Source organism: Typopeltis vanoorti, chromosome 2, assembly GCF_054136105.1.
Source record: "Typopeltis vanoorti isolate ZY-2024b chromosome 2, IOZ_Tvanoo_1.0, whole genome shotgun sequence".
NCBI lineage: Eukaryota > Metazoa > Arthropoda > Arachnida > Uropygi > Thelyphonidae > Typopeltis > Typopeltis vanoorti.
Window position 1 is genome coordinate 6,669,325 of NC_143550.1, and position 27,949 is coordinate 6,697,273.

At 36.5% G+C, this 27,949-nt stretch overlaps 1 protein-coding gene across 4 annotated transcripts in view; it reads left to right on the forward strand.

Annotated features, from left to right (window-relative positions):
* Ent2 (Equilibrative nucleoside transporter 2) overlaps window positions 1-27,949 on the forward strand; it is a 419,356-nt gene that overhangs the window by 103,122 nt on the left and 288,285 nt on the right. For 3 of the 4 annotated variants that reach the window (XM_090410153.1, XM_090410162.1, XM_090410178.1), the window contains one exon: window positions 10,824-10,905. In XM_090410153.1, the coding sequence (XP_090266279.1) occupies window positions 10,824-10,905 (82 nt within the window). Of the gene's footprint in view, window positions 1-4,522; window positions 5,283-10,823; window positions 10,906-27,949 lie in introns of those variants that run through there. The other variant, XM_090410170.1, reaches the window with a different exon arrangement.

The following is a 27,949-nucleotide window of genomic DNA, read 5'->3' on the forward strand; positions in this document are numbered from 1 at the left end:
TAACTCCTCCCATAGAGTATGCAGCGTCCCATTGATGTCTCCCAAACCTCAAGACCTTACATTTTGGTGCATTAAAACGACACCCCGATTCATTTGCCCATCTATCTAGCTTATTCAAATCCTCTTGCAGGGTTATCACATCTGCACTATTACTAATAACCCTTCCCAGCTTCGCATCATCCGCAAACAACCGAATATCGAACAGCCAATCCTGAATCCAGACCCATGTGCTGCAACTTGAATATCAGCTTATCATGTGGCACCCTGTCAAATGCCTTTGCTAAGTCTAAGAAAATGGCAGTATATGCCTTTCCCTCATCTAATGCACTTGTAACTTTATCATAAAAGGCTAGCATATTGCTAAAACAAGAGCCCCCCCTTCACAAATCCATGTTGACTCTCACTGATAACATTACCCTCATCTGCCCAATGCTGTATATGGTCCCTGACTACTTTCTCCAAGATCTTACTAACTACTGATGACACACAAACTTGCCTATAATTAGACACTTCCAGTCTGCTACTGCCCTTATGCAATGGCACTATCTTACCTTCCTTACATTCCATGGGCACCTTTCCCGCAGCCAGACTTTCATTGAAAAGCCAGGTCAAGGGCACTGTCAGTTCCTTAGCACATTCTCTCAAAACTCATGGTGAAATACCTTGCAGTCCCACAGCTTTACTAACATCCAGAGTACTCAGTATGTGGAACACACTCTCCTCCTGCACCTCTAAATCTCGAACCTGCTCTAACCCTCCAGTATTCATATTGACTCCTCCAGGATGAAATACTCCAATAAAGTGTTCATTGAACAATTCCACTATGTCCTCTGCATCAGTCACTCTATTCCCATTTTTATCCCACAATGCCATTCTTCCACAGTCATTTCTCCTCCTACTGGCCACATAGCTAAAAAATTCCCTAGGATTTTCCTTGGATCTAAGGGCCAATCTTTTCTCATATTCCGGTTTCACCTTCCTTACCATACTAGTCACTCTTCTGGCCTGTCTTATATTCTTCATGCATCTTCTCTTCACCTGTCTCCTTATATCTCTTCCATAGCCTTCCTCCATGAAACTTCCCCAAGTTGACGTGTAAGACTATTATAATCACCTGCTTTATAATTCCACATACGTTCCTGTCTCTTTGATACTCTTGCATGTCAATTCATTTTCCAAGTCAAAACCATATGGTCACTCTTTCCAACTGGTGGGAGAGATGTCATCTCAATTATTATCAGCTCTTCTGATGCTATAACCAAATCCAAAACTCTTGAACCTCTTGTTCCCTCTGTTACATGTTGCCTAAGACATTTGTCCTTCAAGAATTCTAGAAATTCCATTCCCTTATTGCTACAATCATCTTCCTTTCCCCAATCTATACTGATGTAGTTAAAATCTCCCATAACAATCATTATTCTTGCACTTGCCATGCTCAACTGTCTCAACATCTCCTGGTCCCCAAGCTCTGTGCTCCTTGGCCTCTAGCAACACCCCACTAAATATCCTGTTTTTCCCACCTCACACCATATGCTTTCAAAATCATTAGTGTCACAGCCTTCGAAAGCCTCCAATCTTAGAGGACATAGGTCGTCACTTATCATAAGAAGTACTCCACCATCATGCTTTCCCTTCCTATCCTGCCGAAAAATGCTGTACCCATCAATTTCTATTTCTGTTATTATATCCTCTTCTGTCCACCACGTCTTTGTGATCCCAATAATCTTTGGCCAGGCTGATGCTGTCAGTACCACCAATTCCTCTCCCTTATTCCGAATACTCCTGGCATTGGTATAAAGCATCAAAATGCCATTGTTTCTATACCCAGCATTATCCCCCCTAGACTCCACTGGGCTCAGCATTACCTGATGTCATCCCCCTTCTCCCAAGTACCCATTCCCACACGAGGCCACCCCCTGCTACCTCCTACACTGGGATACACTGACTCGTTCAGAACAGCAATCTCTCCAGACACCTACATCCTTCCTCATTCAAATGCAGGCGGTCTCTCGCATACATTCCTCTCTGCTCTCAAACGCACTCCAAGCATCCACATATTCATATCCTCTCTTCTGACACATTCTCATTATTATGCCATTCAATATCACTGCTCTTCTGCTCAGCTCGACATTATCATACCTAGGCAACATACACACTATCTTTCCTCTCTGTGTCTTCTTTTGTACAGCCTCAAGCAAGTATCTCATATCTCTCGCTGTCCTATTTACACCACCACTCATTTGTTCCCACCATCACAATCATCTCACCTACCCTTTCATCTCTCTTAATTGCCATAGCCACACTTTCTATCGTTCCTCCTGGTAAACACTCCTCACGCATCCTATCTTGAACACCACAGATCATAGAGTCCCCATACATTACACCTCTTACCACCATATTCCTCGATTGCTCACATGCATTCCTCACTCTCTCTCTCTTGTAACATTTCTCTCTGTGTTCCCCTACTTACCTGCCTTCACTCTATCTCTAGTCCCTGTTCTCCCTTGCATTCCTCTCATTCCTTCTCTCCTGCTGTTTCCATTCTTTCCTCTTCTATCATTCCTATATCTGGCACTCATTCCCTCTCTTCCACTTATCCTATTCTCACTCTTCTATCATTCCCTCTCTTCTACTGTTCCCATTCTCTCCTCTTCTATCACTCCCATAACTCTCTCTCATTCCCTCTCTTATACTGTTCCTATTCTCTCTTCTTCTGCCATTCCCATAACTTTCTCTCAATCCCTCTCCTCTACTATTGTTCCTCTTCTCTCATTCCCATAACTCTCTCTCACTCCTCTGATTTGCCTTGCATTTGTCTCTTCCATTCGCTTAATTTCATCTTTCACACTTCTCATCTCATTCTCAGACATTCCACCTACTCTTTCAGCTCATCTATCTCTCTCTGTAAGTCAGCCATTCTTGTTTGCCATTCATCCTCCCAATTGAGACTATCTCCTAAAACTTCAGAATCATTCAACCTTTTCATACTCCCCATTCTTATTATTTTATTCATACTTCTCTCGCCCTCTATCCATGTTTGCCAATGCCATGTTTGCCTTGGGTTTTGAACTCATTGTTGCTTAGAGTGGAAGTCATATATCTTCAGCCATTCAAGCCAACAGCAAACATAGAGAGACAGAGAAAGGTGGACTTCCCATCAAGTCTTCTGATGCATTAGCACACTGTATTTAAGGTATTTTTAATATGCATTATACTCTATTATAAAACAGTACTATGATTTCTTGTGAAGTATAATATTCTTTCCAAGTCAGCAAAAATTTTGTCTGTAGCTATCTACAATATTGTAATAATATGGTGATATACCATTTTTCTTTTTATATATAGAAAATATCACTTTTTCATTGAGATAGCTGCTACAGATGAAACTACAATAGAGATCAAAACATTCTGGATAATGATTCACTATAATGTATAGCATTATATATGCCCAAGAAGGGAATGTGCATTTTGGGATATGAAGAGCAACTTATGCTTAATTAAAATAAAAATGAAAACAGTGTAATTTCTTGTTAAGTTATATATTACAAATTATACTAATCTTAGTGATTAGTTTCATGTTGATTTTCTTTAAGTGTTTGATATTTTAAGGATTCCTGTGTAGTTGTCACTTCTAAATTATGTTGGACATATAGGAAGGTCCTTTTTTTTTGTACTGAGATATATACATTTATTCCAGTATTTTTAAACATAAAGTTGAAAGTATTGATTATTTATCTTATAAGTAGAAATGGTGGTTAAGCATTTTGAGGTTTTTCTGTTTATGAAAAAACTTATAATGGCTGCATCATTTCCCTAAAATATGTGATGTATCTCCTTCCAAGTATTTTGAGTATTGATAATTACATTGATGGAGAGTGATGTTCACCCTTGTGATAAATCATTTTGATGTCATGATGTACACCTCTTTCTATTATGTGAATAATTAACATTCTGTTTTTAATCATTTGGTATATTTTATAGTTTTTAACATTTTAGTGGCCTGTGTTTGATTACTTTTTTTTTTTTCAGCATATGTCTCATTCCATTTTCAAAGTTCATTATTTTAAAATGTATTAAAGTATGTCTTTAACTGGATTTTTTTTACTTAATTTAGCAGTTAATTAGCATTTCTCAATTTCTTAATTAGCAATTTACTTTTTTCAAATAGAGTAGTGATTAGTTATGTATAGCATAAAAGATGCATTTTGTAAATTAATTGAAATTAATTTATTTTCTTTCCAAATTTCAGTAAATATATATTATGATATGCTTTTCATATCTTTTAGTCAAATTGAAATGGGGGGATATGTGTGTATTTATATGTAAATATATATATATATATATATATTTTTTTTTTTTTTTCCCTTGTCTGAATTATCCTATGTAAAGAAAAATCATTCAAAGTATTTAGCATACAGTATTTCTGTTTAAACTCCATAGCTTTGGCACTGTGCTTAGTCAGGTTATTGATCCATCCCAGCATCCTCCGCTCTGATCTGTCAGCCATTCTACTTATCCACAGTCTACATTCAGGTTTCCTCTCTCTCTCTCTATCTTCCTCTCTCTCTCTCTCTCTCTCTTCCCCTCCTGTCTCTCAAAAGTTATTTCTGTTGAATAGTTTTCTAATTTATAATTTTTCATGTCAGATGAATAACTTTTTCAACTGTATTTGTTGCAGTAGTATTGGGAAATAATGTCAAATGAATGATTAAAGTGAAGGTCATCCATTAGGTTATGCTTTCTCTTGTTGAAATTTATTTTGAATCTGTGCCAAGGATGGAAGAAGCAACAGTGAATTACAGTATATGGATAAATTGGATAAACTGAACACGAAGTAAGTTATATGACTTCAAGGCAATCATGTGCAGAGCTGAAGAAAGTAAAATAATTTGTTAAAATGTTATAGTAGTATGTAAGAATCAAAAATTCAGAGGAAATGTGTAGAAGAATCACACAGTATGTCCTAATACTGTTTAGCTGTTGTGAAAATAATATGCTATAACATAATACTACAGAAGAAAGTGAGAAATGCATCTTGCTTTTTACCTTTAATGCTGTAGTTTTCATTAATCTCTGTCCATCATGGCACAAAATACTGACCGTATTCCATTGGCTTCCATGGAGGAACTTACAGTAGAAGGATCTCCCCAACCTCCACATAGAGTTTCTATTCCACAAACTTTGCTGGCTAATGAACAAAAATTGCAAAATCAAGGAGTATTGTCTGATGTTCTGGAATCTCCTCAAGAAACAAGACCACAGCTGGATAGTATACCAGATAGGTAGGCAGCAGGTGTCATTTTTATTTTGAGTAATTCATTTCTTTAATGGAATATGCAGATTATCAGAAGTATTGCACACCAGCTCAGTAGAATTATCATAACAAAGGTAAAGGTTATTTTTTTTTTCCTAGTGAATAGTGACTAATAGTTATAGTGATTACAGTTCTTAGTAAGTTTTTATACATTAATTGAATTTTTTTTTTAGATGGAAATAAATAATTCTGAATGTATATATTGATGTAATTTTAACAGTTTTCCTGTATTATTTTTGGTATAAGTGCCTATGTGGTAGGAGTGCTTCTCTACAGAATACAGTGCACCAAAAAGTGGACAAAATAATGAGTTATATATTGCTTAGTGAAAAAATCAGATAAATTTCTTAGGTTATGTAGTATTTACATAATAATAACTCAGTTTGTTATTCATTAAATTGCAGGATTTTTTTTTTTTTACTCCAGATTTATAATCTGTAATGGAGCAATTGAAATTAATAGTGATTAAGAACTGTTTATTTATATATTGCTCTGTTTGTAATACAAGAATATGTATAGAAAGGCTTATGTGCTATTGATTATTCATAATGGAGCTTCAACACCAAAAGAGAGAAAAAAAATTCATTTATTAAACTTACTAATAATTGGCAGGTTTTCTATTATGGACCAAGCAGATAACAACAGAAAAATGGGTCTTCTCCTTAAGACTCTACTAATTTATTGGATTATAGATTGGGATCCCAAAAGAAAAAAAAGTGTATAAATTCTTTAAAAAAAAAGTTACATATTGGCCCAAAGAGATTACAAAAAAGCTTAAACCATATCATGTCGAACCACACCAGATATACGGGATCCCTAAAATTCATAAACCTAATCCCTCCTCTCTCTCCCCCTTCTTTGTCCAATAGTAGTAGTAGACAGCATAAATAATCTCATCTACAAACTGGCTCAACATCTATCCAAATCATTCCCCTCTTACAGGAAACTTTTGTCTATCAAACAGTCTTTACACTTTAAAACACTAATAAAAAATTTAGGTTCGTGCGGTTAACCTAGTGGCTATGCGCTTTGCAACCATATGCCTGGGGAAGGAGTGTCCTAGGTTCGATTCCCATCGGTGACGTGAGGAGCTGAAGGATCTTCCTCAGCCATAGCCAAGTTAGCCAGTCTTGGGTGTGGACAGCAGGGTTTTTTCCCTAGTTTATTCTGGGGTTTTTCATCCTGCAAAGCAGGATGAAAAACTTAACACTACAGGCCATAGGATACACCGGGCACTTAACACTACAGGCCATAGGATACACCGGGGCATAAGGCTGACCACCTTATCCTGTAAACAGAGTGAGGTCCGATGATCAATGGACCCTCGACACCGCAAGGTAAAAGAGGGTATAAGGAAGATGATGATGATGATGATGAATAAAAAATTTAACCTTGACAGGTTTTGACATGGTTATTTTAATATTACTTGATTAATTAATTACCTTTGACAGAGATCTGATTAAGCCACCCCCCCCACCCCCCAACATAATCGAACTATTTTCAGATTCACCACGTATTCAGATTATTTCTTATGAGGAAAAAAAGATATACAAACAGCTAGATGGGACTGCAGTGGGTTCCCCCCCCCCTCCCACTCCATCAGCTAACTTTCATATAGAACATTTTGAAAGCCAAGCATCAGCACAGTCACACTTAAACCAATAGTTTGGCTGTGCTATGCTGATAATGTGTTTGCTGTTTAGCCCCATGGTCCAGGCACATTGGATCCATTTTTAGTGCATCTTAAATAGCCAACATCCTAAAATAAACTCCACCCATGAAAAGGAAAGTAACAATTGTCTCCCCTTTCTAGATACACTAGTGACATGACTTCCTAATGGCTCATTATTGTTTTCTATTTACAGAAAACCCATTCATGCAGGAAGGTACTTACATAAGCAATCACACTACCACCCTTCCCAATAGTACGGCATCCTAAAAACAATTACTCACTGAACCATGGCTATTTGCTCAAATGACACAAGGACCTTTGCAACAGTTTTTTAGCCAATGGCTACAGTCTATATAAAATAGATAAGATACTGCATGCATCCCAATCCCTCCTGCAACCAACACACAGAATCACAGCAAAATCATTCTTATCCCATATATTAAGGCTACATAGAGAAAAAATAGTTGAAGTTCTCTGCAAATATGATCCCCATGCCACTTTCCGAACCTTTCATTCAACTAGCTACCTTCATCCATTCTTCTCAAGATCAATTTCATCCTCATACACATCCTGGATTGTATAAAGTTCCTGTGCCTGTAGTTTAGCATACATTGGAAAAACTGGTAGATCAGTTAACGTCCATCTTGAAGAACACAAAAATTACATTTGTGATCATCTGTGTGGCAAGTCAGGATTGGTTGGCCATGCTCTGGATACTCCTTCACATAGGATTAAATGGAGGTAAACATCGATACTACATAGAAATCATTAAAGGTCTGAGACATTGTTTTTTGAATCAGCATCGGCTATGAAGCACTCTTTCAAATTCAACAAGTATAGTTGCATTAATTTGCCAGAGATCTGAGAAACCATCATGATGAGACCTGATAGCCTTCCCCAAATTAACTTATGGTTATCCAGCCCTTAGAGGGCACCATGTAAGGAATATTAATTTCAGGTACAATTGGAATTGTTTTCCATATTTATTTAGTTCAGTACTGTGTTCTTGTCACAGTTATATTGTGCTGTGAAGATGCTGGGTAGAAAACCAATGAAATTTTAGTAAGTTTAATAAATGTATTTTTTATAATAAGCTTATAGTTTATTATCCAAGTTATTTATGTGAAAGGTGTAAAGGTTGCTAACTCTCTGAACCTAGGCCATAAAACAAGCCTACTAGAGAGGTGTTTATGTCCCAAAGGCCAGAATTTTTCTGACCTCAACCACATTACCGAGATAGCTGGAAAAGTGGCCAGAGGAAGGGATACTCACTATAGCTTGTATTAATTGTATCTCTATGTGGCAAATGCTGAATTATTGCTTACTCGATGCATCTACCCTGTCTTCCTGGATTTTATTTTCTAAAAATAGACTGACTCTTAGTTATTGTTCTTGTGTTTACCATGTGAAAGTGAAAGTAATGTACTAGATTATTTAGTATTGTTTCAATACTGTTGTCATGCTGTGAAGCAAAATTCTAACCATTTAACTGAGACAGAAAGAAAGTAAAAAAACCAGACAACACTGATGCAGAATTTGAAAAAGACAGACTTGATGACTTTGAGGCAAACATAGTAATTTTGAGATTTCTGATAGCAAGTTACCTGTTCTGCTAATGTTCTTGATATTGTCACTTGACCATAAGGACAAAGACTTGCCAAAGTGTACTAAAACAGTTTACCAGAGTTAATCATGTGAAGCATTCCCATGTATTGGATCTGGCAGTGAGAGCTGCTGTGACACTTATTAGAGTTGAATTCTAGCAGTAATTCATTGAACTATAGCATCAGTGATGGTACACTATGAGAAACTTAATAAGTAAATTTAATTGTTTTTTATTATTGTCCAAAAATTTTGTGAAAACAATTTTGATTTCACAAAATGCTATAACATTTTGTGAAATCAATTAGTAAGATTTTTTAAGATTTCAAATTAAAATAAATTGTTTTTCATGGGTGAAAATTGTCAAGGAGCCAAGGATCATAGTGTTAAAAGATACTTAAAGGTATTGAACATTTCAATTTTACCTTAATTTGATTGGAGATTATTAATATTGTTAGATTTGATGGAGTAGAAGTGTCATTTTCCTTCTATTTAATGTTTTCTCTTTTATTTGTAATTTACATGCAACATAACAGTTTGCTAAGTATAACAATTCACTGTTTACCTAATAGAAATGAACACCATGTACAGTACCTGTAATGTATTGGATTGCCATGAGATTTCAGAACAATCTGCTGGGATGGGATGACATTCAAATTCTTTTGAAACTTAACACAATCTGTTCTGATACTCTAGGAACTTCTCATGCTCCAGATGCACATAATAAATTTGTAAAGTCTGTCAGATGTGATGGTAGCAGTTCCCCATCATAGAAATCTCGTTTCATCACATTCTGATGATTCTGAGACAAGGAAAGAGAGATTAACCATCAAGGTAAATCAAGGACTATCATATTCCTTTAAATATTCTTGGATGACATGTAGCTTGTGATATGGTGTGTTATCCTGTTGCAACATCGTCATATGCGGCGGTTGACCATCACCATGAGTGAGTGAGCAGTTTGCAGCGATGTTCATGTAGAAAGTACCACTCGACTCCTACTTTTCTGATTAGCTTATAAAGTTTTTTTTTTTGTTTACTTGGTTATAAGTTAAATTAAACGCACCAAGAAATTATGTTCTTGTCTATTCTTTTATCCAAGTGCATGCAAAAACAAGGTTTGTCCGTGATGTATCTTCACAACTTAGGCTACATATAGAGGCTAAATGACTCCTGTACTCAGACTGGTTTTGACATTTACTGAGATCTCATCTGTGGGAGCTAGATCCAGAAAAGATACTAATATTGAAGTAATGCAGAAGTCATGTATTTCTCTTATGCAAGCAGCAAAAATGTGTATCACCTTAAATTTGTAAACTTCTGTCAGATGTGATGGTAGCAGTTCCCCATCACAGAAATCTCGTTTCATCACATTCTGATGATTCTAAAATGATTCTAAGATGATTCTGATGAAAATAATCTGAATCAGAAATAGTTATAGAAAGTATTTTTCATATGGTTATAAGTTAAATTAATAAGTCATTCTTGGCAAGTTTAATTTAACCTATAACCAAGTGAAAAAAAAAAAAACTTTCTACAACTGTCTCACATTCAGGATATTTTAATAGTAAGGTGATACATGTTTTTGCTAATATTATATGGGAAATATATGACTTCTACATTACTTCAATCTTAGTGTCTTTTCTGGGGTCTGGCTCCCACTGATGAGATCTCAGTAAATGTCGAAACCAATCTGGGCAGTGGCCATAATGAATAGCATTATGCACTTCCATAAGAATGTGTGCTTTGCATTATGGAATACTAAGACAGTTAGTGGGAAATCATTTAGTCTCTATATACAAGTAGCCTAGTCATGAAGATACTTCATGTGCAAACTTTGTTGGTATACTTGGATAAAGGAATAAACAAGAAAATAATTTTTTGGCAAGTTTAATTTATTTTACTTTTCTGATATCAATAGAACTCAAATGCCAGGAAACATGTCCTAGACTTTAACTGCACTGGCTTGCATTGTCATGACCAAGAGGCACGCATCATGATGTGCTGCTTTTTTTCCAGAAGTCTAATGTTCAGTAGTGGTGTTACTTTACTGCCATAGCTGCTTGGTTTTAATGAATAGACATGGTTATCTTCACTGGTCATGCCTGTATATAACAAATATGCTTATGTGGCTGTGTACACACAAATGGTTACTTTTTAAAAGTGAATTTTCTACTTTGTTTGATACAGTTACATCCCCCTATCTATTAATGTAACCTTTATTATGTGTTGCAGATTGAATTTAGTATTCTTAATTCTGATGTTGCACGGAATTGGTACACTGATGCCATGGAATATGTTCATCACAGCAAATTCAGTAAGTAAATTAATTATGATGGAATTATTTTCCTTGTGTAGACAATATAAAGGTAATTATTATCTTTAACATTATTTCCGCTTAAGAAATTCAAAAAAGTGTTCAATAACTGATGGATTGTTTACTCTACAGTGCATTGGTTACTGATTTTATACCCTCATTTACCTTTTTAAAATGACCCAGTTCATTATGATATTTTTAATCTTGTTTCTATGTATATTAAAAAATGCCAGATCAATTTCAATCTTGAATTTCTCTTTCAACAAAGGTGTTTTTTTTTTTTCTGTAAATCTGTTTTTCATCATAGGTTCTTAACTCTACCTGGACAATTCTGAAGTTATTCCTCAGTCTTTGAGGATGGTCTCTTGATTTAGTCACAATTAGTTTAGTGCATTTTTTCTCTCCAGAATACTTTCTTTACTTCTCATGAAATACCTAAACCATTTTATATGATAGCTTTGATTTTGCATATGAATAAAATGGTTTAGGCATTTTTTTTCACATTCACATTAAAAAAAAAGTCTGAATTTCTCATCTTTAGAAAAAGCGAACGACAATTATAGTTATGTTATGATAGGTTTCACAGTATAAAAGAACACGGTTAAGCAAATAACTATTTATTAACTTAAGGCTAATATTTCGCTGGTCTTATATCCAGCATCTTCAGAGCACACAACACAAAGTTTGTTACAAAGGCAAGACAACCACAATCCGGTGTAACAGTGGGGACAGTATAAGTGATTGCAGCGTGCAACACAAGACTAAAGTCCTAATATGGCGCCATCTAGGTTAAAAAAAAAAAAATAAAAAATTCCAAGTTTTGAAATAGTAGACCAAATGATAAAAAATAAAAGTAATAAATATTAATTTGGTCTTAGGATGACTGTCTCCCAAATCTTTGGTAGATTTATACAGCCATACTTGTTAAGGTTTGGGGTATGTTTCAAGGCTTCTGTTGATTCCAGGAACAACCTCTCTGACTTGTAGAAGCTTCTGTGCATTACTTTTGTTTCTTTCCAATTGATCCTGTGTGCAGGGGTATCCAGAGCATGGTCTGCCAGACCCGACTTACCATAGCGAAAGTGTCGGATATATTTTTTGTGTTCACTGAGGCGGATGTCCACATTTCTTCCTGTCTGTCCGTAGTAGGCTTGATGGCAAGAACAGGGCACTTCATAGACACCAGGATGTGATAAAGGAGTGCATTTGTCCTTGGGTGAACGGATGAGAGTTGCTAATTTTTTATAAGGTTTAAATACTGTGCGTAATTGGTGTTTGTTAAGCACCCTAGATATCTTTTCGGATGTGCCTTTAATGTATGGGATGGTGATTGTTTTGTTGTAGTCTTCTGTGGTAGATAGAGGGGATTTATGGGTAGCATTTAGTATGTTATCTATTTTACGGGGATTATAACCATTGTTTAAGAAGGTTTGACGTAGATGAGAAAGTTCAGCAGTGAGAGCACTGTCATTGGAACAGATTGCTCTAGCTCTATGGGTTAGTGTTTTTAAGATACCATATTGTTGAGAAGGGTGATGGTGTGATTGTTTGTGTAAGTATCTCCCTGTATGTGTGGGTTTTCTGTAAGCAGAAAATGATAAGGTACCTTCTGGAAGACGTGTGATCATTGTGTCCAAGAAAGGCAGGCAGTCATTGGCTTCTAGTTCCATTGTAAAGTGGATTTTAGGATGCTGGCTATTTAGGTGTGCTAAAAATGTATTCAATGTGTCTGGGTTAACAAACACCAATTACGCACAGTATTTAAACCTTATAAAAAATTAGCAACTCTCATCCGTTCACCCAAGGACAAATGCACTCCTTTATCACATCCTGGTGTCTATGAAGTGCCCTGTTCTTGCCATCAAGCCTACTACGGACAGACAGGAAGAAATGTGGACATCCGCCTCAGTGAACACAAAAAATATATCCGACACTTTCGCTATGGTAAGTCGGGTCTGGCAGACCATGCTCTGGATACCCCTGCACACAGGATCAATTGGAAAGAAACAAAAGTAATGCACAGAAGCTTCTACAAGTCAGAGAGGTTGTTCCTGGAATCAACAGAAGCCTTGAAACATACCCCAAACCTTAACAAGTATGGCTGTATAAATCTACCAAAGATTTGGGAGACAGTCATCCTAAGACCAAATTAATATTTATTACTTTTATTTTTTATCATTTGGTCTACTATTTCAAAACTTGGAATTTTTTTTTTTTTTTTTTAACCTAGATGGCACCATATTAGGACTTTAGTCTTGTGTTGCACGCTGCAATCACTTATACTGTCCCCACTGTTACACCGGATTGTGGTTGTCTTGCCTTTGTAACAAACTTTGTGTTGTGTGCTCTGAAGATGCTGGATATAAGACCAGCGAAATATTAGCCTTAAGTTAATAAATAGTTATTTGCTTAACCGTGTTCTTTTATACCGTGAAACCTATCATAACATGTCTGATGAACACATAAGCCTATCCACACATAATTATAGTTATTTTTCTTAGTATATGAAGAAACATTTAAACAAATATCGCAATTCAGATATCTTGTGATGATGAATCTTGAATTCAAGGCAGAATAAAAGCAAATTGGAAGTGATCATATTTAAGATATACTCATTAATTCTCATTTTGCAATCTCTTGTTGTTTCATTCTTCTAGTCACATATTTTTCTCAGCATTTTGTTCTCAAAGCATTGATGTATCAACTCATGTTTTGGAATGTCTTCCATTCACTCCAAGAGGGTACTTTATTTATTATAGTTTTACAGATTTGCAGATCATTTTTCTGTGTGACAGCAGTCTGGATCATTTCAAGTGTTTTAAAATAAAATATGATCACTTCCAGTTTGCTTTTATTTCTGCCTTGACATCATCATTCATTATCATGTGTTGCCAAGATACATGAATTGGGATATTTGTTTAAATGTTTCTTCATCTACTAAGAAGAATAACTGTATCATTGTTTGCTTTTTCTGAAGATGAGGAATTCAGACTTTGTTTTGTTTGTGTATTAATGGCTGTTTATATTTCCTTATTCTCTGAAGATGCCTGTAATCTTATTGATGTTATATGTATAAATCCAAGAATAACACACATTTCCAATATCTCTCTCTCTCTCTCTTTGGTCTTTTAGAATGTTATATTAAATAGCAATCTTTTAGTCCATTCTTTCAGTTCCAGAAGTTATTCTTGTGTCTCCTATTATCATATACCTTTAAAGTTAATTTAAAATGTCAACCAAATATATATAGTGTTTTGAGTTATGATAAAAAAGAAAGCTGAGTATCAGATTTGGTGGTCCTGGTTCTTACTGTTTACAGAAAATTGGCAAGGATTACGTTTGGCCCTTCAGGTGTAGGAGGATCTACCAAGGCAACACTTTAAGTTATGGTATCTTAGGTGATAGATGATTTTTTTCTTTTAAGAAAAATCAGAATATTTATGTTAGAAATTTAATTACATAAAATTTATGCATATGTATCAAGGAAATTTTTTCGCTTAAAAATTGATACAGAATTTTTGAATTGTGTGTGTCTGTTTTAACCCTACCAGGAGGTAATTTATTCCTACATTCTCCATTGCATATATTACATGTAGCTTCCAAGTACTGATTAACATTTACATTTCCAATTTTCCAAAATATAAATATTTATATTTATATTTTAACATCTATATGTACATATTCTGACCTTTACATCCATATTTATATTTTTATATGGCATAGAGAGAGTGAATGTTGAAAGTGGCAGTGTTAGATCCTGAATGGACGAATTTTAAGAAATTATTCATTCAGAGTCTAACATAAGAATTTGGCTAACTCAGATAATACCTGGTTAACAGCACACAGTTCTGATTTTATGCTCTATAGGAAGTTGTGTAATAACATGTAAATCGCACTAGAAAAATCTTGTAGTTGAAAACTAAACTGAAGGATTATCGGATTAATGAATTTGTAATAAGGAAATAATAGTATAATCTTGTCCCATTAAGCTGTCCTAAACTTAATAAGTCGCCAAAGAAGTTAAGAGTACGAGTGCAAAGGTCGAGTTACATACGCACGTATCAGCCGTAATGCTGCAAGCTACAACGTACAAGGAAGATGACGCAAACTGGATTCCCTAGAATACAGCACCTAACGGCAGCTAGGACTTTGAGGATCATCTTGAGGGCATGAAAACTAAGGGCCGTGTGGAAAAGAAGGGACGAAATATAAGGCAATGCGCGCGATAATGCGAGGCTTTTTTCTGGTTGTTTCTGACTTCACCTCGAGGATTCCTGACTAGCAGACGGAGTAGGGACAAACGAGAGGGTCCCATAATGCCGGATAGCGGACAGGCATTCTGAGTAAGCCGAACAAGATTCCATGACGAGCAGCATGCGAATCATTGGCCTACGCAGAAATTGTGCCAGTCGCCAGATGGCCCACTCAAGTAGGAGCAGAGACAGCACTGTATCGGGGCAGTGAGAAGTTCGAGTCCGGAAGAATGTATAATGGACGGTGTAGTCATAAGCCTATTGCAGAAGCAACCGATAGAAGGAGGACCCGAACAATGCGTGACCGTTAACAGACCTTTGGAAAACAATTGGGTAATGTAAAGACCTTTACTATATGTTTGAATGAGACAGAATTTAATGTTAGGTTATATTAAGTGGACAATTCATAGTGGACTATAATAAGGATTTGTATTTTGAGATAGAGTAATTCTGCTGAACAAAGGAATGTCAGGAGTGAAATTTTAGCTGCATGTGACTGAGATTTTATGTGAATTTGTAATTTTGTAGATGATCTATACCAGAATAGTAACGGGTTGTAAAATGTTTTTAAATGTAGCATGCAATAGGAGTTTGATTTAGAATAACATAGTTAGCTAGTTTTAATGTTTTATAGTTTGTGTGTGATTAACAATTTGATCTGTGAGTGTTTTGTTAAATTAACATTGAGTAACTAACTTAGCAAGAGATTTTGAAAAGCTTAGTATCCTATTCCAATTATAGTTGTAAAGTGTAATTTGTTCCAATAAACATGTTTTGTTGTATATGCCTGACTCATGCCTGATTTCGAGAATTCAAATTACCACTTGTAAAAATTTAAAACCATAGCTGGAGGGAACTGCATGAAACTGTTTGAGTAATAGATTATTGGCCACGATTGCAATTAGTACCAGTATCTATTTAGTGTATATTAGAATGAATGCCAATTAACCTAGGAATATTCCCTGAATTTTGAATAAGCTCATATTATAGGACTCTGGCTGGCGCAGCAATAAAAAATAAATTTGCCAGTGTCCGAAAAGAAAGCATTCCTAGGTGGAGTTGAGTAAGGCACTCTTAAGGAAGTATATTAGTATATTATATCAGTGAAGAAAGTAAGGAAAAAAAAATATTATAACAATGGCACAGATAAGACAATATTTTAACAATAACGAAGGATAAAGAAGATATAACAGCAGTGAATGTGTGTATGAAGATGGAGTATATTGTAATGTGGGTGGAGAAGTGAAGACTGAGCAGGTATATGTGGTAAGCAGTGATAAAGGTGATTTGGCAGGTATAGTGGGGAAATCACAACCAACATGTGGCTTGGATAGGACTGGCTATAGACCTAAAAATGAACTGTTGTATTTGTTTACAAATGCCAGAAGTATCAGAAATAAAGGGATTGAAACGGTTTCAGTGATTGAGCTTATTCGCTCCCAAATCATTGGAATAATGAAACATGGTTGAATGAAGATGATATCGTAACAGGAATAGAAATGGAAGGGTACAGTATTTTTCGTGAGGATAGAAAGGGCAGGAAGGGAGGGGAGGGGAGGGCTGCTGATGATAGTAGGGGAATTAAGTCCACATAAGGTAGACATGAAAAGGATAAATAGTGGCAATGGTTATGAGGCAGTGTGGTGTAACTTGGAAGTTGAGAGGAAGACATTTAGTTGGACGTTGCTATAGGCCTGGGAATGTGAAAGGTGGTGATGAAGAAATGTATAAACAACTTGGATTAGTGAACAAAAGAACGATAGGATCATGTTAATGAAATTGGGTCTTGGAGAAGAGCTGGTGGTCGTATTATGTGTATATGCCCCGCAAGTTGGCTGTACAGCAGAGGAAAAAGATGAGTTCTGGAACGTGTTCTGGACTACATTTTGACTAGAAGAAAACATCTTAAGGTTATGACAAATTGTAAAGTAATTCCAACAGATCAAGTGGCACAGCAACACTGACTGCTGTGTGCAGACTTTAAAATAAGGTCATAGATAAGAACCTCTGGAAGCCATGGGACGAAGACAATTAAGTGGTTTCGCTTCAAAGAAGAGAGTGTGAGGAATTGTTTTAGGGAGAAGGTGTCAGAGAGGATTTCAGATGGACTGGAAAGTGTACAAGATTGGTGGAAACATAATTCAAAAGTAATCCTGAGCTGTGCAATCGAGGTGCTTGGTGAGACATCTGGAAAGATTAGAGAGCAGAAAGAGGGTTGGTGATGGAATAATAATATACAAGTGGCAGTGACAGCTAAGAGGAAGGCAAAGCAGAAGTGGGATGAGTCAAGAGTGGAAGAGGACAGAGAGGTGTACAAAGAGAGAAAGCAAGAAGCCAAGAGAGTTGTGGCACAGGCGAAGGCCATGGCATATCAAGACCTGTATGATCAATTAGAAACAAAGGAAGGACAGAGAAAAATTTACCAACTAGCGAAATGTAGGAATAAAGCAGCAAAGGACATCTTACATGTGAGGCATATCAAAAACACTGAAGGAAGAGTATTATGGAGGGATGTGGACATAAGAAACAGATGGAGAATATACTTTGAGCGATTTTAAATGAGGAAAATGCAAAGACTCACAGAGAAGATGGACAACCTTCTGAGGGGATGGTGCAGAACATCAGTAGAGTGGAAGTGACGGAGGCCATGGAGAGAATGAGGAATGGAAAATCAGTAGGCCTCGACAGGATTCTAGTGGAGGCATGGAAGGCACTGGGGAAAGAGGGAATTGACCTGCTGTGGGACCTGTTCATGAAAGTTTGCCAACAGGAAAATATACCCGAGGAATGGAGGGAGAGTACTCTTGTCCCCATCTACAAGGGTAAAGGGGATGCACAAGACTGTAAAAATTACAGAGGAATAAAGTTGATGTCCCACACAATGAAAATCCTAGAAAGGGTTCTTGATGGAAGATTGAAGAAGGAGGTGGAGATTGCAAAGGAACAATTTGGCTTCATGCCTGGTAGATCAACAACAGATGCTATCTTTGGGTTATTACGGCAGATGATGGAAAAGTTTTGAGAGAAACAACAGGAGCTACATCTGGCATTTATTGATCTGGAGAAAGCATACGATAGAGTGCCAAGGCAAGAAGTCTGGAGGTGTCTGAGGGAGAAGAAGGTTCCAGAGAAATATGTCAGGTTAGTGCGGGAGATGTACAGAAATGCGAAGACAAGTGTTCGGACCTGTCTGGGACAAATAGAAAGTTTTCAAGTAACAGTTGGCTTGCATCAAGTGTTAGCATTAAGTCCGTTTCTGTGTAATATTGTGATGGAGGTGGTGACAGAGGAGGTGAGAGAAGATGCACCTTGGACAATGTTGTATGCAGATGACATCTTGCTGTGTGCAGATTCAAGAGAAGAAGCGGGAACTAAACTGGAAAGATGGAGAAAAGTACTGGAAGAGAGAGGTATGAGACTGAGCAGAATATATGTGTTGCATATTGGGCGGTGGCCAGGAGACAGATCTGGAGCTGGAAGGAAATGTCATCAGGAAGGTGAGGGACTTTAGATACTTAGGTTCAACAGTGGAAGAAGATGGAGGAGCTGAGAAGGAAGTGGGATGCAGGATACAAGCGGGTTGGAGGAACTGGAGGGCGGATGCTGGAGTGTTATGTGATAAGAGGGTGCCGATCAATCTGAAAGGCAAAATCTATAGGACAGTAGTGAGACCAGCTGTGACGTATGCTATAGAAACTGTGGCCCTGAGGAAAAATAACATCAGCAGGATGGAAGTAGCAGAGATGAGAATGCTTAGGTGGATGTGCAGTGTGACCAGAAAGGATCGTCTGAGAAATGACTATGTGAGGGGAACAGTGAAAGTTACGAACTTAGGCAACGAAGATTCAGGAATCAAGGTTGAGATGGTTTGGTCATGTGATGAGGAGGGAGGACAAATATGCGGGAAGAAGGGTCATGCAGATGGATGTGCTAGGAAGGAGGAAGCGTGGGCGGCCAAAGAAGAAGAGATGGAGGGAGCTGGTAGAAGAGGACTTGAGGATGAAGAACTTGGATGTGATGAGAGCCCAAGACAGGAGGATGTGGAGGAGACTCATCAACAGTGACCCCACTTAAGTGGGAGAAGCTGCAGAAGAAGAAGAAGAATTAGTGAACAAAGGAAGGGTAATAACATACAAATTGAACATACAAATGTTCAATTTGTATGTTAATGATATTGGGTTGGGTTTAACTAGTGATATCCAGCTGTTTGCAGATGATGCAAAACTGGGGAGAGCAATGCACAGTCAGTTTGATGTTAATGCCTTACAAGAGGACTTGAATAGATTGTATGAATGGGCAGGTAAGTGGAACTGTCAGTTCCGTGTTGCCAAGTGTAAGGTTTTAAGATTTGGTAAGTAACAATGGGATGCAAAGTATACACTTGGTTGGGGAACTTTAACAGAAGTAGAGGAGATGAGAGAACTATGAGTGAAGGTGGACAAGGACCTGAAATTCAGGGGCCACATTGCACAAGTTGTGAAGACATCACATCGAATAATGGAAATGATGCAGAGAACCCTGACATGCAGAAATAGAGAGGTTATGATTCCATTGTATAAGGCCTTGATCAGGCCTCATGGATTATTGTGCACAGATTTGGTCACCAGGTTTTAATGGTGACGAGGATATGTTGGAAAGGGTACAGAGAAGATTCACAAAGGTAGTCAATGCTCTTTGGAATGTGGAGTACGAGGACAGATTGAGAGAATGTAAGTTGCAGAGCCTCATGAATAGGAGGAAGAGGGGGGATATGATTGAGACATATAAGCTGGTCAGGGGTTGTTATCAGGTAGACTTGGAAGAGATTTTTCATAGAATGGGAGAGGGGAGTAGAATAGAACAAGAGGTCATTGCTGGAAACTGTGTAAGGAGGGTGTGAGCAAAGGAGTGAGAAACAGGTTCTTTGCATGGAGGGTGGTTGGTGAGTAGAATGCATTGCCTGAGTGTGTTGTGGATGTGGACACATTGAATTAGTTTAAGACACAGTTGGATGAGCATTGTATGCAATAGTGAGTACCTCCCACGATGAGTCTCTGACTCCGTGAAGGTCAAATGTCGATAATAATGATAATAATATATACATATATTTACACTATATAATTCATACAATATCAATAATTTGTTGCTTTACAACGACTGGTAGTTGATCTTATTGGCAAATTTAATTAGTTCTGAATAATACTTTTCGATAAGTCTCTGTTTTGACACTGGCCACTTGTCTCCAGAAGTAATGATGTGTTGCATTAGGGGCATCTGGATGGAGCCCAGTAGCTGACAGTGTATGTGTGATCAACCTTTACTATATTCACCACTATAACTAACATACTTGCTCTAACAGACTAAATGCTGAATGAAAGAAACTTACTATGGCAAACTATTCACTCTAACAAACTGTTCTGTGGTCCTTATTGGGTTTGCTAAAATGAAACGTTGTATTTTTGTGTGTGTGTGTGTGTGTGTGTGTGTGTGTGTGTGTGTGTGTGTGTGTGTGTGTGTGTGTGTGTGTGTGTGTTATTATTATTACATATCCAGAGAGTCAAGGTCTCATTGAGAGAAGGCATACATCTTTCACACCAGCTATCATACCTTCTCTTAAACTCATTCACACTAGATACACTCACTACTCCAACAGGCAAACTGTTCCACTCACTCAAAGTATGAGAAAAAATCCAGCTCTTTCCCCTTTCTTAACTGCACACAAACTTAACTTCCACAGATGCCACCCTTGTCCTCTCCTCACCTTCCATATAATGAAAAATTTTATCATATGAAACCTATAACATCCTCTCAAAAATGAATAGACCTCTATTGAGTCATCCCTCTTTCTTCTGTCTACCAGGATCTAAAGTCCACATACTCTCAATCTATTCTCATAATCTACATTCTATAATCCAAATATCATTTTTTAAATTCTTCTTTGCAGCCTAATCACAGCTTCTTTATCCCTTAGAAACTCAGTAAACCAAATCTGCACACAGTAGTCAGGTGCACTCATATCAGTTCCTTGTAAAGAGAAAAAATGACTTAAATATCCTTATATGTCAGTGTTGGCTTCAACATTGCAGTTATTCTCTGAGTTGTATTTGCAGTTTTTGTTGTTATATGTATCCATTGAACTTCAACTTTCTAGCCACCATAATTTCAAGATCTAGAATATGAAAGGATTGTTGGAAGAAATAAGTGTGAAAAGTGAGAAAATGAAAATTGTAGATATATTACCTAGATATGATAGAAATGAATTAAGAAGTAGAGCTGTGATGTCCAATGATTCAATGCATAAACCATGTAGAAGGAATGGATGAAAGTTTTTGATGTGTGCAGTGAGTTTGAGGGAAGAATGGATTTATATAAGAAGGATGGCCTGCACTTGAATGAATTTGGTATCAAGAGTCCTGAAAAAACCATTAATTGGTGTGAAACTTAACACACAGAGAGTGAGTCCAGGAAACTAAATTATGACTGGAAGAATGGTGAGAATCTTGGTGGTATTATTATGGAAATGATTATGAGGAGAGAATGATTTTGTGTTCACTTGGTTTTGGAGTTTAACAAGAATGCACAATTTGCATAAGTAAAGCATTAGATAAGAACAGAAGGAGGTTATTCAGGAGAGTATAAGATAACAGTATAGCAGGAACGGTTGTCACAATGTGTTGCTGAGGTATGACAATGAGTTGAAACTGAGAATAGTCTAACCAAGTGAAAAATAAACTTTCAAGATAAGAACAGAGATCATTCAAGTCCAACTGTTAATTGGTATGAAACTTAACACACAGAGAGTCAAGGAAACTAAATTATGACTGGAGGAATGGTGAGAATCTTTGTATGAGAGCAACAAGATTATGTAGCTTTATTAATAATGGGAATGGGCATTATGATGGAAATGATTATGAGGAGAGAACAATTTTGTGTTCACTTGGTTTGGACTTTAACAAGAATGCACAATTTTCATATCATTTGATAAGAACAGAGATTGTTCAAGTCCAACTGCATCGCACAAACTACAAAGAAGAGTATACAAAAAATCAAAAAGTTTAAACAAAGGAATAGTTTGTTTTCTTGGGGGTATACACTGAGACATCAGATTATAGGCATTAATGAGACTTGGCTTTCAAAGGCAGACATTGCTAACTGGTGTCAAGTGTTAAGGGTATAGTATTTTTAGAAAGAATAAGAGAGGAGCAGGTGTGTTGCTAATGATATTGGATGATTTGATTCCAGTTAGAATTGAGACATGATGGCCATTACTAGTAACAGTTTTTCATGTGACAGTGAGTTTGAAGCCATCTGGCGTGAGGTGGAGTCTAACAAGATCAAATACACAGTGAGGTGTTGTTACAGACCTAGTGGACTGGTTACTAGTTCTCAAGAAATACCTTACCAGATAAGGATGATGGATGCAAAATGAGTAATCATAATGGGGGACTTGAATTAGCTGAATATTGATTGGGTAGCAGTCAAATATCATGAGAAGAATGAAGCTGAATTTATTGAACTCTTGTGAGACACCTTCCTCAAATAGCATGTGACAGAAGGAACTCGATGTAGAAAAGTGTTAGATCTGATTATAATGTCACAGGGAGGGGTGGGGTTTCAATTAAAGTAACTATTTTGCCTCTGGGTGGTGACGGTAATCTCTTGTTACTGACTTGGGAAGTGGCTAAGTTTAAGTTTATGAATGTTCCATTCAGAAAGGGTTACATGCTTAACAACAAAGTAGCAAATTATGACCAAATGAGGATTATGCTGAGTTCTACACCATGGTATTGGTGGTTGGATGGGAAGGATGTCGACAGTGCATGGGAAGAGTTTAAAACATATTTAAATGATGCAATATCAGAATGTGTCTCTAGAGTTTGAAGAATAAACAGGGTAGGAAAGAAATGGATGTGCAGTGTTATTAAGCAAGCATTTTACACAAATTGTGGACTCGACAACTGTGATGTAAATAATTATTTTAATTTCCCGATGTATCGACCTTCATATTAAGGTCATCATCTGGAGTATACACATGTATATACAGAGACAAGTTAAATTACATTTCGCATAGTATACTGAAGAGACAATGATTTGATTGATGGTTATTCTACTGGCCTGACCTCTAGTGAAAATAAAATAAAATTAAAATGAAATAAATTAACTACATCAAAACTATGTTCTATTTAAGACAACATCAGAAACATTCTTTCATACAAATAGTTTTGTTACAGTGAAAATGATGTCCTAATTATATTAGATTTAGGATCCTCAATTACCTGTGGTTCTATTTAGAATTAACTCTTAGGGAGAAAGATTAAGTGGGTAGAATATGTGCCTTCCTTATGTTTGGGATTTTTAGACCATCATTATTGTTAAGATTAGGGTGATTGATAAGGATCTCACAGGCCTCCTTAAATTTACGTTCATACCATGTTTTGGTGTGATGTGAACAACATGAGGACACCTACTATACAACTGTCTCCACCAACTATACCGAACCTCTATTATCACTCATCTCCATCAACAGCATTTACCGCTCATCACCACCACAATTAGTATTTTTTGTCTGTACATTGCGTGTTCTGAAGGGCCGATTTTTCTGTATGGGATGAAAAACCCAAGTTTCTGGGAGGAAAAACCCTGCTATGAAGGTCAAAACATCGGGAAATTAAAATAATTATTTATAACACGGTTGTAGAGTGCATAATTTGTTTAAAATGAATGCTGATCACTGTGTAACACTAAAGGAAAGGTTATGTATGAAGGCCAGAAGAGTTATAACTGTTGTATGGAAAGCAAAGTCTGAGTATGAAAAGAAACTGACTCTGCAAACTAAAGACAACCCAAAGAATTTTATTATTATGCTGCAAGTACAAGAAAGAAAGAATGAATATGAAAGAATAACTCTACTGAATGCAGATGGTATGCAGGTTGCAGAAGATTGTTCAACTAATAAATGCCCATTTTGATAAAAGCTATCAACTTGACATATGCAACATTGAGCTCATTGCTACCTCTTCACTGAATGAAGAAGCTCAGTTGTATACAAGGAGGAGGCAGTAATAAAGCTGTTGCACAAAGTGAATAAGAATTTGGTAACAGGGAATGATGGGATATCAGCATGGATGCTAAAAGAATATTCAGCTGAACTGGCTTATTCTTTTGACCAGGCTATATAGTTTAAGCCTCAGAACAGGGAAGATTTCACAGTAGTGGGAAAGAATGTATGGTAATCTCATTGCACAAAAGTGGTGCAAAGACTAATGTATCCAACTTGGAAACCTATCAATATTTCTGCAGTACTGGTGAAGATTTTGGAAAAGCTGGTTAGAGCTCACATACAAAAATAGGTTGACAGAGAATGTATACTTTGCAATGAACAGTTTAATGGGTTTACTAAGGGGATCCTGTTTGAGCAACTTGCATTCTATAATAAAGTTACCATTTAGATCAGGGGAATGGATATACCATGAGACTTTTGGACTTTGCTAAGACTTTTGACAGAATATAGCGTGGAAGACTGTGGAATATGGAATTGGATAATGAGATATTAGCATAGATAAGTATGGTATGGTATGAGAAAATAGCAAAAATAAGTAAGATAGAAAGGGCTTCCTGAAAGTAGCAAAAGAAAAGAGGGAGAGAGTTAAGATGGGTGAGTGTGTTGCTACAGTATGATAGAGTTAAGCTTACGAGGAGGGCCATAATAGCAAACAAGTCAATGCATAGGTTATGCAGGAGGGATGATGTGGAATTTGTGGATATGTGGAGTAAGTTTGAAAAATGAAAAGACTTAAACAAGGATGGTTTGCATCTGTATGGATTTAGTGTTTAGAGTCTGAAAAAAGTATTGTTGAATGAATGAAGTGAAAGTGAATGTGCATAATCAGGGAAACTAGAGCTTTGGAGGGGGGGGGAAAACTGTTTTGTGAGTACACAGATACCAGTGAAGTATCCCTAAGTTAGTACCACTAGTAACGAACAAGAATAGGATTGTTATGTACAGTATAAGGACAGCAGTGGGCTTCAGCGATTATGGCACTCTACACTAATGCCAGGAGCAAGGGGAGAGTAGTTTTTGGCATCCTAGCCAAAGGTCATTGGCATTAATGAGACATGGCTGACAGAAGGTGATTTACTAAATGGAATAGAATGTGAAGGTATGATAGAAAAGAATGGGGGAGGAGTATTATTGTTGATAGCCAACGAATTGCAACCAAAGAGAGGAGTTCAACTGCAGGCCAGTGAAAATAGCACATTTGAGGCCATCTGGTGTGAGATAGTGGCCATCAGGACAAAATATACAATTAGCTATTTCTCTAGACTATGGGGATGTAAAGGATGATGGGAATAGTATGCATCAGCAAATAAGCTCAATGAGTGAAGGGTGGATAATTTGAGTGATTATTATGGGAGACTTTCACTATAGGAACCTAGATAGGAAGGAGGAGAGAACACATGGGAAGAAGGAAATGGAATTTATGCAGTTACTTGTCTTGTCAGGTGTTCTTTCCCTCCAGGAGATTGACTACCACGTGCCTCCTCCATGTCCTGTGCTGCATCTCTCTGCTGCATTCCTCATAAGAGAGAGGTCCATTCTTCTATAATTTTCATCCACTCCGGTCTTTGTCTTCCTCTTCTCTTTCCCTCAACAGTTCCTTCAAGAAGTGTCCTTTGTAGGCAGTTGTGTCTAAGAATATGTCCAAAATAACTGACTTTTCTCTTTTTAATCTTTTATCAGGCTTCTGTTTTCACCGACCATTTCTAGTACCTCTTCATTTATCTTTTTGTCTTTCCATGATATCCTCAGAGTGCTTCACAGCATCCACATTTCAAATGCTTCCAGTTTTTCTCACTCAGATTGGAAAGTGTCCATGTCTCTACTCCATATAGTAATGTGGACCATATATAACATTTGGAGTTTCTTAGTTGTTTTTTCAAATTTAGTTCTCTAGATGTCAGTAGGTTTGTCATATTATTGAAGGTTGACTTTGCAATCTCAATTATTTTTCTAATTTCATGTTCTGTCCTTCCATTCTCTGTGATCAAGTGTCTGGGGTGTATACATATATATACAGGTATCCCTCGATTAACGCGGATATTTAATCTCTCTATGTTACCACGTATATCAAAATCGCGTTAATCAAATCTAATAACTAATGGTAAAAATTACAATTTGTCCATGATCTATTACTGTATTAATAATTCGTTTTATAAGGTACTCTTTTAGGAAAGATAAAAAATGAATGCAAAGTAAATGTTTAATAAATACTTGTATCTACATTATTTACTGCAATTTTTTTATCAAAAGAAGTTATCAAGAGTCGTTTGAACAGTTTTAGTTTTTTTCTTATTTGCATAAATTCTACAATAACAAGCAAAATGACTCTCCAGACCTCTGCAAACAAGCAATAAAACATAAAGAAAAAAACACTGTAAATATAATACATGACAGTACAAATTAAGTGGATATTGAATCCAACATTATTTCATAGCCGAATATAGAAACTACAAGAGTTTCTTGCCGAATACATAGAAACTAAAAGTTTCAGCGGATGCAAGCATAAGCAACCTTATGGGCAACTCGTAGTAAAGGTGGAGTAAGATTCAGATCACTTTCCTTAGTATTTTCCATAATGTAAAGCACATCTCCTAGAGGACATGTATGATAAATAAGCCTTTGGCTCTCTATTTCAGTATGGTTTCTTTATTTTCAGTTACAATCTAGAAATTATTGAACAAAGAATAAAAAAAGAAATAAAAAAAAACAAAAAAACTAAACCATACTGTACTGACATCGGAGGTCGTGGTATCTCTGAGATACAATTTACTGTCAAATATCACAAACCTTTACATAACATGTAACAAACCAAACTGACAGCAAAAAAACAGTGCAGAATATCACTCGTAACATATGCACAGCTGCTCATGATCTCCAAGCTATACACTGAATTGTGTAAGAATATTACAATTATATTACAAGCTCCGTAGGGTTAAAGATGCGTTAATCAAAACTCTTGCCGCATATATCAAGGGATTGCTGCAATTAATTTCGTCGCATTAAGCAAAACTGCGTTAAGCAAGGGATACCTGTATATGTTTACACTTGTTCTAGTTTATTTCCTTTTATATTGATGTATTTTTGGTATTTACTTTTCTCTTAAAATTGTCGTGATTTTTGTCTTTTTAAAGTTGAAACCGAGGCCATACTGTTTGCTGTACTTCAGGGTTTCATCCATAAGAATCTTGAAGTCATATTTGTTTTCATCTAGAATGACCATGTCATCTGCATATCTTAGGTTATTAATATTTCTGCCTCCTACACTGATTCCTTTGAGGTTACTAATTTTATTAAATATTTCTTCTGTTTATGGGTTAAAGAGAATTAGAGACAAGACAGTCTTGTCTCCCACCTTTCTGAACTGAGGAATTCTTCCGAGGTCTTTCCATTTATTCTCAATGCCTATTTTTGAAAAAATTTCAATTAATTCCTCATGTTGTGAACATTGTCGAATGCCTTTTTGAAATCTATGAAACATAGATACATATCTTCTTGTTTTTCTAAATATCTTTCTATGATGGTTCTGATGTTGAAAATATCTTCTCTTGTACCTGCATTTTCCTTAAAGCCACTTTGCATATCATTTATTTCTATATTTATTTTTCTTTTATTTCTTTCAAAAATAACATATAAGAGAACTTTGATACTTGACTGATGAGGCGAATAGTCCTGAACTCTTCTCATCTTGTAGCTTTTGGTTTTTGGGGGATTGGAACATAAATTGAATGGATAATATCTTTGGGTAGAAATC